General features: G+C 36.0%; 1 protein-coding gene across 4 annotated transcripts in view; it reads right to left on the bottom strand.

Annotated features, from left to right (window-relative positions):
- MYO5A (myosin VA) overlaps window positions 1-12969 on the bottom strand; it is a 191859-nt gene that overhangs the window by 108953 nt on the left and 69937 nt on the right. For all 4 annotated transcript variants that reach the window (XM_035708806.2, XM_025472765.3, XM_025472764.3 and 1 more), the window contains exon 4: window positions 10982-11126. In XM_035708806.2, coding sequence (XP_035564699.1) covers window positions 10982-11126 — 145 coding nt within the window. The remainder of the gene's footprint in view (window positions 1-10981; window positions 11127-12969) is intronic.

Raw genomic sequence — 12969 nt, forward strand, 5'->3', positions numbered from 1 at the left:
TGGAATTGGTAGATGTGAGGAAGAGATGTCAGGAAATGCTTTCTTAAAAAGGTGATGCTTTCATTGATATTTACATGATGATAAGGAGAAAACTAGGTTGTATGGAAGAATGCACTAGGAACTACACTATGTAGAGGCACCTGAAACATCAGGAAAAAATTATTCAAGAACAGAATATATGCTCTAGGTTGATGAAAGCAAGGAGTTACACTTTAGTCCATTTTCCTCCTTTGGTACCTGTATATATTCAGTTTCTCTATCTGTATCTATTTGTTCTATCCAGGCTTTTCTTATACCTACTAAGTTTTTATTTTGCATCAGGTGTATTCTTTTACAGATTTTCCTTCTGAACTTTACCGTTTAAAAAAATGTGATCTCTCTAGCTCATCATAGTCATACCAAATACTATTCATATTTTCTAAGACCATCAACTTGCTCTCTGCAAATTTAATGAGCATATTTTCATTCACATCCTGGTCATTCATGACTAAACTAAGTAATGCCAATCTCAGATCTGACTCATGTGGAATACAATTTAAATTTTCACCCATGTTGATGTATTTTTTTAAAGATTTTATTTACTTATTTATTCACAAGAGACACACACACACACACAGAGAGAGAGATAGAGAAGCAGAGACACAGGCAGAGGGACAAGCAGGCTCCATGCAGGGAGCCCAACGTGGGACTTGATCCCAGGTCTCCAGGATCACACTGTGGGCCGAAGGCAGCACTAAACCGCTGAACCACCCAGGCCGCCCGACCCATGTTGATATTGACTCTCTGATAACCACCTACTGGGTGCTGCTGTTTACCTTACTTAAGCATACAAGCACCTACATCTAGTATTTAGTTTATAAGTGAACATCTTTGCATGAAACAAAATCTAGAGTTTTACTTTTTTGCAGGCAATCAATCTGAAATCCAGCATTGCTTCTCCCTATTTGATCCCTTGTTAAAAGGAAAAAATATTAAGTTCATGTGATAAAAGGCTTTCTTCAAAAGCTGTGTTTTTACTGTGATGACTTAAAAATGTGGCTTCACTTGAGACTATAATCCCTATCTCTTTTGTTAAGAGGCATTAAGTTTTTCTACATCATTATCACTCATCAAAATCAAGCTGCTATGCTATGTTTTCATGATTTCTGCTTTTGATCAATCTCAAGAAGAAAAGATTTTTAGTTTTTGTTTTAATTCCAGTTAGTTAACGCACAGTGTTATATTAGTTTCAGGTGTATGATACAGTGATTCAACAGTTCCATACATCACCCCGTACTCATCACAAATTTACTCCTTAATCTCCATCACCTATTTAACCCATCTCCCCACTCCCACCCCTCTGGTAACCATCCGTTTGTTCTCTATATAGTTAAGACTCTGTTTCTTGCTTTGTCTTTCATTTTTTCCCCTTTATTTTTTTTTATTTCTTAAATTCCACATATGAGTGAAAGCATATGGCAACTGTCTTCCTCTGACTTATCTTGCTAAGCATTATACTCTCTAGCTCCATCCATTCAAGAAGAAAAAATTTAAATTCTAAAGTGGACATTAGATAATAAATTAACAATGACAATATTTAGTATTATTTTTCAAGTTAAATATTTCCTATAAAACAATGTGCTGGCAGACTGGTGAAAGCTGTGCTTTAGAGAGGCAGAGAGACCATTCAGGAAATGAAAAGAAACGTTCCCTAAAGATACATGCTAATGCCAGTCAGTTCCTGCTGAGGAAGTAGTCACATGACTATCAAATCTTCTCAGGTCAAATGGACTTCTCTGTTCTATCACTAAGGAGCCTGTAAGATTAAAATAAAGATGCCATAACAGAAATACCCAGTTATATATGTTTAGAACTTTTATAGACTTATATTTACTATGGTTTATTCCTTCTACAACCTTATGGGATAGCTAGCATCCATTAAGTGCCAAATTCATATTTTGAAGAATTCTAAAGAACAATCATATACCAGGTGCCGAGGTAGTCTCAAAGTAAAACTTAGTGGAGTCATGGAAAATAAATAATAAATAAATAAGGATAAAAGAGCACAGAGAAAGATAGTCTAGGCTGAATAAAACGTGCATAAATATAAGTATGCAATGTTAATTTGAGGGAATAGATGTCTCAGAATAGGGGAATAGGGTTGAAAAAAAGAAAAAGAAATGACAAAGAAGAAAAGATTTGGAGTCTCAAAGTTAGAACTACATCTCAGCTCCCAGATACTATTTATTAGCATAATAACCTGAACAAGTTATTTTCCTCAGTTTCCTCACCTGTAAAGCACAGGTGATGATGTCTGCTCCCAGGGATATAATGAAAATTAGAGGTAACATGCCTGACACCATGCTTGCACACAAAGGCATCTAAACATTCTAGCTATTAATTAATAGAAGTTAATCCACCTTTATATATCATACATAAAAATCCTCATCAAGTAGGAGATATTACTTCAAGTCTATTTGCATAAATGGGATACTCGGTACCACGGGGCAGCCAACTCACTGTTGGTAGCAGGAGAGATTTTATAATCTAACAGCCAGCAGGCCAATGAGCCTCAGCACAGTGAAGCATTCAGAGACTGCCTAGCCAAAAGAAAGAAGGAGTCACCCTAAGAAAAGGCCTAGCAATAAGCAGTCAAGAATAATAAACCAGATGAGAGGCTAAAGTGGATGAAAAGAGAATGCAGACATAAGACTTCATAACAATGACTGAGGACAGTAACAGCCTATATTTAAATACTTAGCATTTTTAAAACTGCATACTTTTCAAATTTTTTACTTAAAATGTTATATTCATATTTATATATTTCATATATATTCATATATTCATTTCAGGTGTACAACATAGTGATTCAATAAGTATGTTATGCTGTTCAGAATGCTTTTATTTTTATTCTAAGATTTTAATTATTTATTCATGAGAGACACACAGAGTCAGAAACATAGGCAGAGGGAGAATCAGGCTCACTTCAAGGAGCTCTATGCAGGACTGGATCCCAGGACCCCAGGATCATGACCTGACCCAAATGCAGAGGCTCAACCACTGACCCAACCAGGCGTCCCCAGAGTGCTTTATGTTTAACATCTAGTATAATTTTCACCTGTGAAGTATGCATGACAGGTATTTTTTTTCCCTTGTTGGGGAAAATAATAATATAAAGAGGTCAGATGGCTTAACCAAGGTTAGTGCAGAGATCTATGAATGACATCACATACATCTCCTGGTTTCCAAGAAATTTACTGGGGAAGAATCACTTGTGTCAGCTTTGCTTAGAGGATAGATAACTAAAATGAAACTCCAACTCTTTCTTCTCCCATACTTCAACCCACGTATACAACCTGCTCTTCCTTCAATGTCTTCTGTCTCAATAAATAGCAACTCCCACCTTTCAGGTGCTCAGAACAAATACCTTGCCGCCATCTCTGATTCTCTTTTTCTCTCATACCCTCACATAAGCAAGCCTCTGTCCATTCTTTCTTAAAAATATATCCAGAATCCATTCATCTACTTTTATTTTCTCCATTAATATCTTCTTCAACTAGACAATCACTATTTCTTGCTTGGATCAATACAAATACCTCCTAACTAATCTCCTGGATTCTCCCCTTGTCCCACTATCAACTGTTTCTTTTAATTTTTGCTTTTGTTTGCAAAACCTGTAAACTGAACTCACCTATATGCTTTACTCAGATTCACCAATTGTTTAGGTTTTGCCTGTTTGTTTTCTTAACACCTCTGTTTCTCTTATTTTCATTTTTTCTGAAATATTTAAGAGTGGGTTACAGACATGATGCCTCCTATATAATTTTAGAGTACTATATTTCCTCAGAACAGTGATGCGCTTTTACATATCTACAGTAATCAAAATCAGGAAATGTAACATTGATATAACAGTATTATTTAGTCCACAGTCTATATATTACTATTTTACCAATCATACAGCAATGTTCCCTACATCATTACCTTCCCTCCCTTATCATCATGGATTCAATTCAGAATATTCATTTTAATTGGCATGTATCATTCATATCCTTTAATCATAAACAGTTCCTTAGCCTTTGACTTTTTTTTACTTTTGTAATTTTGAAGAGTATGTACAGATATTTTGTGGAATGCTCCTCATTTTCAGTTTTTCTAGTGTTTCCTCCTGATTAGATTCACGATATGCATTTTTGGCAGCAATTTATGGTCGATTTTTATCATAGCTGCAAGATCAGGCCATTCCTCTGCTCCAAATTCACAACCAGAGAAGTCAAATTTGCTATGATACCCCACATGGCCTTTTAGGGTCCTTGCAGCTGATGATCTCTCTGCCTGGAATATTCTTCCTCAGATATGTAAATTACTTGCTTTATCTTTTCCTTCATGTTATTACTCAAAAGACAGCTTTATTTTTTATGGAGTTAGATAAGTTTGGTATCAAAGTCTCTAAGGAAAAACAAACCTCTGAGGACACCCAGGAAAATAATGAAAAAGAACAAACAAACTATGAGAGAGTTTAATGAAACCAAACATTAAAAAATACTATAAACAGGTGCCTGAGTGGCTTAGTAGTTTAAGTCTCTGATTCTTTTTTTTTTTTTTTAAGATTTTATATATTTATTCATGAGAGACAGAGAGAGAGGCAGAGACATAGGCAGAGGGAGAAGCAGTCTCCCTGCAGGGAGCCTGATGCGAGCGAGACTCGATCCCAGGACTCAGGATCACAACCTGAGCCGAAGGCAGACGCTCAACCACTGAGTCCCCTGGTGCCCCTTACTCTCTGATTCTTAATTGGAGTTCAGGTCTTGATCTTGGGCCTATGAGTTCAAGCCCCACACTGGGCTCCACATTGGGCATGGAGCCTACTCAAAAATAATACTATAAAGCCACTAAAATTAAAACAGTGTGGTACCGGGACATGAATAGATAAAGGGAGGTCAAAGAACAGAGCCAAGAAATTGACCCAAAAATATGAGAAAACCTAGGATATGCTAAGCAGCATCTGAAATAACTGGGACAAAATGGGTTTCTTAATAAGTGATGCTGGGATAACTAGATAGCCATTTGGATAAAAGATAAATTTAGATTCATATCTCATATCATACAAAAGAATAAACTTCAATGGAATCAAGGATCTAAAGGTACATTATAAAATAATACAAAGACTATAAGAAAATATGGATGAATTCTTCTTCTACCCTGGTATAGGGTAAGGTTTTTAACAATGACTTAACATCCAGAGTAATAAAAAAAAAAAAAAAAAAGACTGATAATTTTGCATCAGAAAAAAAAACAGCATAGGAGCACCTGGGTAGCTCAGTGGTTGAGTGTCTGCCTTTGACTCAAGTCATGATCCCGGGGTCCTGGGACTGAGTCCTGAATCATGCTTCCCACAGGGAGCCTACTTCTCCTTCTGCCTACATCTCTTGCCTCTCTGTGTGTGTCTCTCATGAATGAATAAATAAAAGGTTTAAAAAAAAAACAGCAAAACAAAATGTAAAGAAAACTTATAAATCGGGGGGGGGGATATTTGTAATATATACCATAATCAAAGGGCTAATATCCATAATATATCTTTTAAAACTCTTCACATTTGGGATCAAAGGACTAAAAACACAATAGAAAAATTGAAACACACATGAATGGACAATTCACCATTAAGAAACAAACACATTAATAAAATGGTTCTTAAACATATGAAAAGATGTTTAGACTCACTCATATTTAAAGAAATACAAATGAAAACAATATTGAGATACCACTGGAGAGTGAAGAATTAAGAAAGAAAGACTACACGCTTTTTGTTGATGAGGCTATGAAAAAGAAGGGACTGCAGAACAATTGTGGCAGAAATACAAACCAGTACAACTCTTCTAGAGGGAATTTGGTAATACCTACAAAACTACATTTACACCTACATTTTGACCTAGCAATACCACTTTTAGCAACTTACTTGAAGCTACTTTCTAAAAATACAGAAATACATATGTACAAGGTTACTTATTACAGCACTGTTTATAGTTGCAGAATGTTGAAAACAATCTAAATGACCACTTACGAGAAAGTGGGTAAATAAACTAATAAAGTGGGTAAGATAATGGGCAGCCCCGGTGGTCCAGCAGTTTAGCGCTGCCTTTGGCCAGGGCATGATCCTGGAGACCCGGAATCAAGTCCCATGTCGGGCTCCCTGCATGGAGCCTGCTTCTCCCTCTGCCTGTGTCTCTGCCTCTCTCTCTCTTTCTCTTTGCCTCTCATGAATAAATTTTTAAAAATAAATAAGTAAAATATGTTTTAAAAAAAGTGGGTAAAAAAAAAAGTGGGTAAGATAAGAACTAAAGTAACTTTGGAAATCAGAACTTTATATTCCATAAGGCTAAAGACAAAATGAATTGGACACAAATATTGTACTTGAGTGGTAAATTTGCTTTTCACAGGAGTATGGGTTACTATTTCTGAAACTACTTTATGAATATTCTAAGATTCAGCAAAGAAGTAAATATACTGTGGATAATAAGAGCCAGGTTTCTCAAGAACAAAGAAAGGAGATAAAAGGAAAAAGGGAAAGCAAAAATTAAAACTGCGGTGTTTAACTGGAAGTATCAATATGAACTAATGTTTCTTAATATATATACAGATAGACATAAACAGATATAGATGTTTGTGTATGGAAAGATATGCAACTGTCTCATATTTAAAGAAAGGCAATTTAAAACAAAACTAGGATACCATTTCTTACCTGTTGGTGTGGCAAAATTTTAAAAGTAAGACAACACATTCTGTTGATGAGGCTATGGGGAAACGTTTATTTCCTAGGTCTGTATACCGAGCTTAGAAATGATGCCCCAGGGATCCCTGGGTGGCGCAGCGGTTTGGCGCCTGCCTTTGGCCCAGGGCACGATCCTGGAGACCCAGGATCAAATCCACGTCGGGCTCCCGGTGCATGGAGCCTGCTTCTCCCTCTGCCTATGTCTCTGCCTCTCTCTCTCTCTGTGTGTGACTATCATAAATAAATAAAAATTAAAAAAAAAAAACACTTGAAAAGCTTTAAAAAAAAAAAAAAAAGAAAGAAATGATGCCCCAGCAATAATGAGCACACTTAGCAGCAAATCTTGGTTTCTAAGTATACATCCCCTCAAAAAAGGAATCAAGGGTCCTTGAAGAAGTGGCTGATTCCAAGGTAGGGGCAAGGAAATTAGAAAATGAGCTACATGATGCTAGAAAGTAAGGAAAAAAATAAAAAAATAATGGAGGACAGGTGAAGGGACACTTGAAAGAGCTCCCAAAGGCCAAATTTGAGAAAGTTTGAACAAAATAATGAGAGAATAGAGAATAATCCACAGAATAAAATAAATATCTATGAGTCTATATTGATACAAATAAAAAATAAATAAATACTAAATAAATGGAGAAAAGTAATAATTCTCCCTTAGAGTAGAATTACTATTCATACCTGTAGAAGAAATGATGGAAATAGCAAATGACCACTTGACAAACACCACAGTATTAACTGTTGCAGGCAAAACTCATCAATGGATGTTAAAATTAGTAAGTGAAAGTATCATGAGAAACAAGGTGTTTGCATGGTCTCAAAGTATTTTCCCATAATATACTTATTAATTTAAAGTTTAGTAATTATAGTAATCTAGTAGATACTTCCATAACCAAGTGATCAAACTTAACATTCCCAATAACTGGCACCTTATATCTCCTCTGTATGATGAAGGGTACATCATTTCTATAAGATTCCTTACCCAGATGCATTGTTAACCTCAATCTAATCAGGAGAAAACCTTAAACTTTCCAGAGAGGAAGGATTTTTACAGTCTGCCTAATTTTTCTACTGCTGTGTCCCCAGGGCCTACGAGATAACTGGCTAGTATTCTTCCAAAGTGCCCAAGCCATGAAAGAAAAGAGGACTAATGGACAGTCCTAGATTGCAGGAGCCTAAGGAGATAGAACTAAGTGCAAAACATAATTCTAGATTGGATCCTAGACCAGAAAAAGGACATCAGAGGGGAAATGATGAACTGTAAACAAGGTTTTAAGATCACTTAATATTATATTAATGTGAATTTCTTGGTTTCAATGATTGACTATGGCTACATAGCATGTTAACATTTAGGGAAACTGTACGAAAGGGTATATGGTACCTCTGTATACCATTTTTCCAAGCTTTTTGCAAGCTTAGGATTTTTTTTTTTCAGTTTAAAAAAAAAGAGGGGAGGCAGCTTTACAATGAGGCTTTCCCTGAGCCTAGTACATAGGCTTTCTACTAACATTCCTTACCTACTTCCCTAATTTAACTTACCAGAATAGCATTTATTAATATGTGACAACTGTGTATCTTATTTATTTTTATTGTTTATCATGGCTCACTTTGTGAGGTTAAGAATTTTTGTCTATTTTGTCTCATTTGTTTGCTGTCCCCCATATCCAGGACAGTGTCTGGATGGTGTTCAGTGAAGGTCTACTGAACAAGTGACTATATCTTTCCTGAAGATGTACATGGCCTCTGGGAATACTGATAATGTGAAATTCCAGGATTCACATCTGATAAATAAGACACATCTCAACTTGGTGAGGAATAAAGTGACAAGAAAGGATCCTGCAATACCTATCTGGATGCCTAGAAGACACGGTCTATTTAGCTGCTGTAGCACATTTTGTGTGTACAGATTTTTTCATATAAATGGTAAATTTATCAAAACTGATTGAAGCATATTTTAAAATTGCCTTAAAAAAACAAAACTGAGTAAAGGGAAAAGAAACAAGCCAATCTGTAATAAAGAAATTACACTGATTGGCTAAGTCACAGGGGAATGATGAGGGGGGGAAATGTTAGGAAACCAAAGTAAATCTAGGGTTGAAAAGCCAGAAATATTCATATAAATCTAACGCTAGTCTCATGTTTCCTGTACCAAAAATGCTAAGAAGCAAACGTTCATATTTAAGGTCAGTATTTAAAAAAAAAAAAAAAAATAAGGTCAGTATTTTTGAAGAAGTCCTCTAATTCTCTATGAGCAGTATAATATTCATCAGAGACAACTTTTAGGTCCTGGCACTCCATGCAATTCCCTCTCTGCCCAGTAGTTCTCTGGCTGTACTTGTGTGGTGCTAACATTATACTGCAATGCTCCAATACTATACAAGTCAAATACTGGTGGGCTTTCTAAATTTACGGGGAAAACTATGCTGTTAGGGATGCCTGGATGGCTCAGTGGCTGAGTGTCTATCTTCGGCTCAGGGTGTGATCCTGGGTCCGGGCATCAAGTCCCACACTGGACTCCCTGTGAGGAGCCTACTTCTCCCTCTGTCTATGTCTCTGGCTCTCTCTCTGTTCTCTCATAAATAAATTTTAAAATTCTTTCAAAAAAATTATGCCGGGACTCCTGGGTGGCTCAGCAGTTGGGCCTCTGCCTTCAGCTCAGGATGTGATCCCAGAGTTCCAGGACTGAGTCCCACATCAGGCTTCCTGTGGAGAGCCTGTTTCTCCCTCTGCCTACGTCTCTGCCTTCTCTCTGTGTCTCTCATGAATAAATAAATAAAAATTTTTTAAAAATTATACTGATAGATGGAATTTAAAAGCCTAAAAAAGTAACATTTCTGGGGCACTTGGGTGGCTCAGTCAGTTGAGTGACTCTCATTTTGGTTCAGATCATGATCTCGTGGGTCATGGGATCAATCCCCCCCACCCCACCCCGTGCAGCTCCACACTCAGTGAGGTATCTGCTTGAAGATTCTCTCCCACTGCCCCCCTCCCACTGCTTGCACACACGTGCGCTCTCTCTCACAAATCTTTTTTTTTTTTTTTAAGTAACTTTTCTTACATTTTTGTCTCTCGTTCCCATTTGATAACAGAATCTGGTATAATACAGCATGTTATGTAGTACAAAACTATATTTAGTCATTTTATGTTTAATATGATAGTATTTCATAGTGTTAGACTAATGGAATTTGAAAGCTAGTCTTCCTAGTTATGTGGCCTTAGGAAAGTTAAATAACTTCTCAGTGCTTAAGTTTTCTCATTTGTAAAATGAAAATTAATAATAATACCAACCTCAGAAGGTTGCTATGAGAATAAAATTACTTAATGAAATGGAAAGCAATTAAGCAGTGCCTTGCACAGAGTACTTAATAACTGTTAAAAGATTAATAACTTAGCAATTATTAGAAGTAATAGTATTTTATTAATAAAAGGGCATAATGACTTCTATGGACTCTGTCAATGAAATAATTTGAAAATTTTGTCACATGCTGGCCCAATTATGTACAAACACTCTCCCTGGTTGGAAAGGAGAAAATAAAACTTCTGCAGTATTACTTTTCTCTCCACTTCATAAATTCCTTGAGGGTTTTCCACATCACATTTATATATGCTGAGTCTTACCTGAAGAATGGAGAAATGAGTTAAATGTATACTATTCTATACATCCACAGTTTTGATTTACATTACATTATTAAGAGTATGATCTAGTCTTGAAAGTAGCTTTTTTTCTCTGGTTTTCTACTCTTAAAATGTTAGGCTTCCGTGGTTAATATCAAAGACATTTTACTGATGCTCTTCAGGATCACTGGTCTCTAGATCATAAGAGTAACATTATTAAATCAGTTTCCTTGAGGTTTAATTCTCTAACATACTGACAGATTTCTTCTTTTACTTAGGCCTTTTATTTCTAGTCTGCCACTCATTAGCTGAAGGATAGTAGGCACATCACTTAATACCACCAAATCCTTAAGACCTCTCATCTATAAACATAACATCTGTCCTTGCATAGTCACAGGATCAGGAGGAGATTCCAAAGGCAGTTTTTAAAACTGCATATCCTTTTATAAATATGAAGTTATTTTAATAACGCAGACCATCCAAAATAGTCAAGGCTGTTTATTTAATAATAATTTATCAGTTGCTCTTCACTGTATTTTAAAATAACTGTGACTCAGCAAAGAAGAAATTATCACATCTAGTAAGAGTCATGAAAGAATAAATCGAGCTTTCACCAACCTGGCCATTTGCTTGTACGCTTCTTCAGCTACCGCAAAGATATGTGGATCCATATCACCCATATTCTGTCCACTATATGCATTAATAATATCTTCTCCATAAATAGGCAGCTGTTCATAAGGATTTATAGCTACTAGGACTATACCTGTGGGGGGGGTGTAAAAGCAAAAAAAGAAGTCAATGATATATTAATAGACGTATCAAACTTGCTAAAGTGACCACAGTTAACACAAATTTCAATCTCAATTAATCTTGAACAAGTTGTTAAAGATCAAACTATGTTACAGGCTTCGCCTCTGGGCCTATTATACCTTGACCTAACTTAAACACCATTTAATTAATTAATTAATTTATTTATTTATGATAGTCACAGAGAGAGAAAGAGAGAGAGGCAGAGACATAGGCAGGGGGAGAAGCAGGCTCCATGCACCGGGAGCCCGATGTGGGATTCGATCCTGGGTCTCCAGAATCACGCCCTGGGCCAAAGGCAGGCGCCAAACCGCTGCGCCACCCAGGGATCCCTTAAACACCATTTAAACACTGATCTAGGGGCAGCCTGGGTGGCGCAGCGGTTTAGCGCCGCCTGCAGCCCAGGGCGTGATCCTGGAGATCCAGGATCGAGTCCCACGTCTGGCTCCCTGCATGGAGCCTGCTTCTCCCTCTGCCTGTGTCTCTGCCTCTCTCTCTTCTGCTCTGTATCTCTCATGAGTAAATAAAATAAAATAAAATCTTTAAAAAAATAAAAAATAAAAAAATAAACACTGATCTAAACTAAAAATAAAAACTATTTTCATAATATTTAAATAAAAAATTCCACTTCTAGAAATTTATCCAAATGAAATCATATATTCAAGCAAAGATTTTTTTCATAAAGATATTTATCGATATTTATATTTTTACTCAAGAGAGTGAAAAGTAGAAACAAAATATATAATAAAGGAAGAGTAACCAAATATTTTGTTAGACCCGTATGACAGACTATTATACTACTACCACAAATTATGTTTTTAAAGAATATGAAATGTTGTAGGAAAAAATGACATAAAAGTATATACAGACCGATTCCAATTTCATACCTATTTATACTCTCTCACATATGTACAGATACAGGATGTGTTAACATAATACTGGTTATTTTTCAGTAGTAAATTACATGTAGTTATTTTTCCTTTTTTATACTTTTTTTTGTATTTCCTTAAATTTTATAGTAGTTGTATATTAATGAAATCCTTCATTCAACAAATATTTATATAGCTTCAAGTATGTATCAAGTCTTTTCTGAGTGCTAGATTTATAACAATAAATGAAAAAAGACAAATCTTTATCCTCATTGATTGTATATTCTAGTGGGAAATTCAGACAATTAACAAGATAAGAAAAATATATTTTTTTAAGATAAGAAAAATATTATAGGTTAGATAGTAGAAAGGAAAAAGGAGAAAAATTAAACAGAGAAAGAAGATGGAAACTAAGGAGGGGAGAAGGGGCTTATTATGACTTAGATGTGGCAGGCAGGGAAGGCTTCACTGAGAAGGTAATGTATGTGCAAGAAAAAAACAAACAGAAAAGTGAAAATTGAGGAACAGAAATATTTGGTTCATAGACAGGGAAGAAAACAGTATCAAGGATATAAGATGTGTAAGTTCTTTTAAGAAGAGAAGATAGCTGTCTCTGTCCAAAGCAGGGGAGTAAGGAAGAAATAATGAGTGGCTGAGTTGGTCACACGGAGTAAACAGACTTGGAAGGAAATGAATGAAATCCCAGACGTGAGCTCAGGGGAGAATGATCAGGGAAAGAAAGATAGGAAGTCAGTACTGAGAAGAGCCAGGGACAAGAGAAAAATGAAGGTTAAGAAAAAAAAGAGAGAAAGACAAGAAAAGGAAAAGGGGAAAAAACTCAAAAAAGTACACAGTGCTTCACTTCTAAGAGAAAGAAAAAGGATGCTGAGCTGGTTCACTGGCAGCTAATACCACAGCAAGCTGGGGCCC

This window comes from Canis lupus, chromosome 30, assembly GCF_003254725.2.
Source record: "Canis lupus dingo isolate Sandy chromosome 30, ASM325472v2, whole genome shotgun sequence".
Classification (NCBI taxonomy): Eukaryota; Metazoa; Chordata; class Mammalia; order Carnivora; family Canidae; genus Canis; species Canis lupus.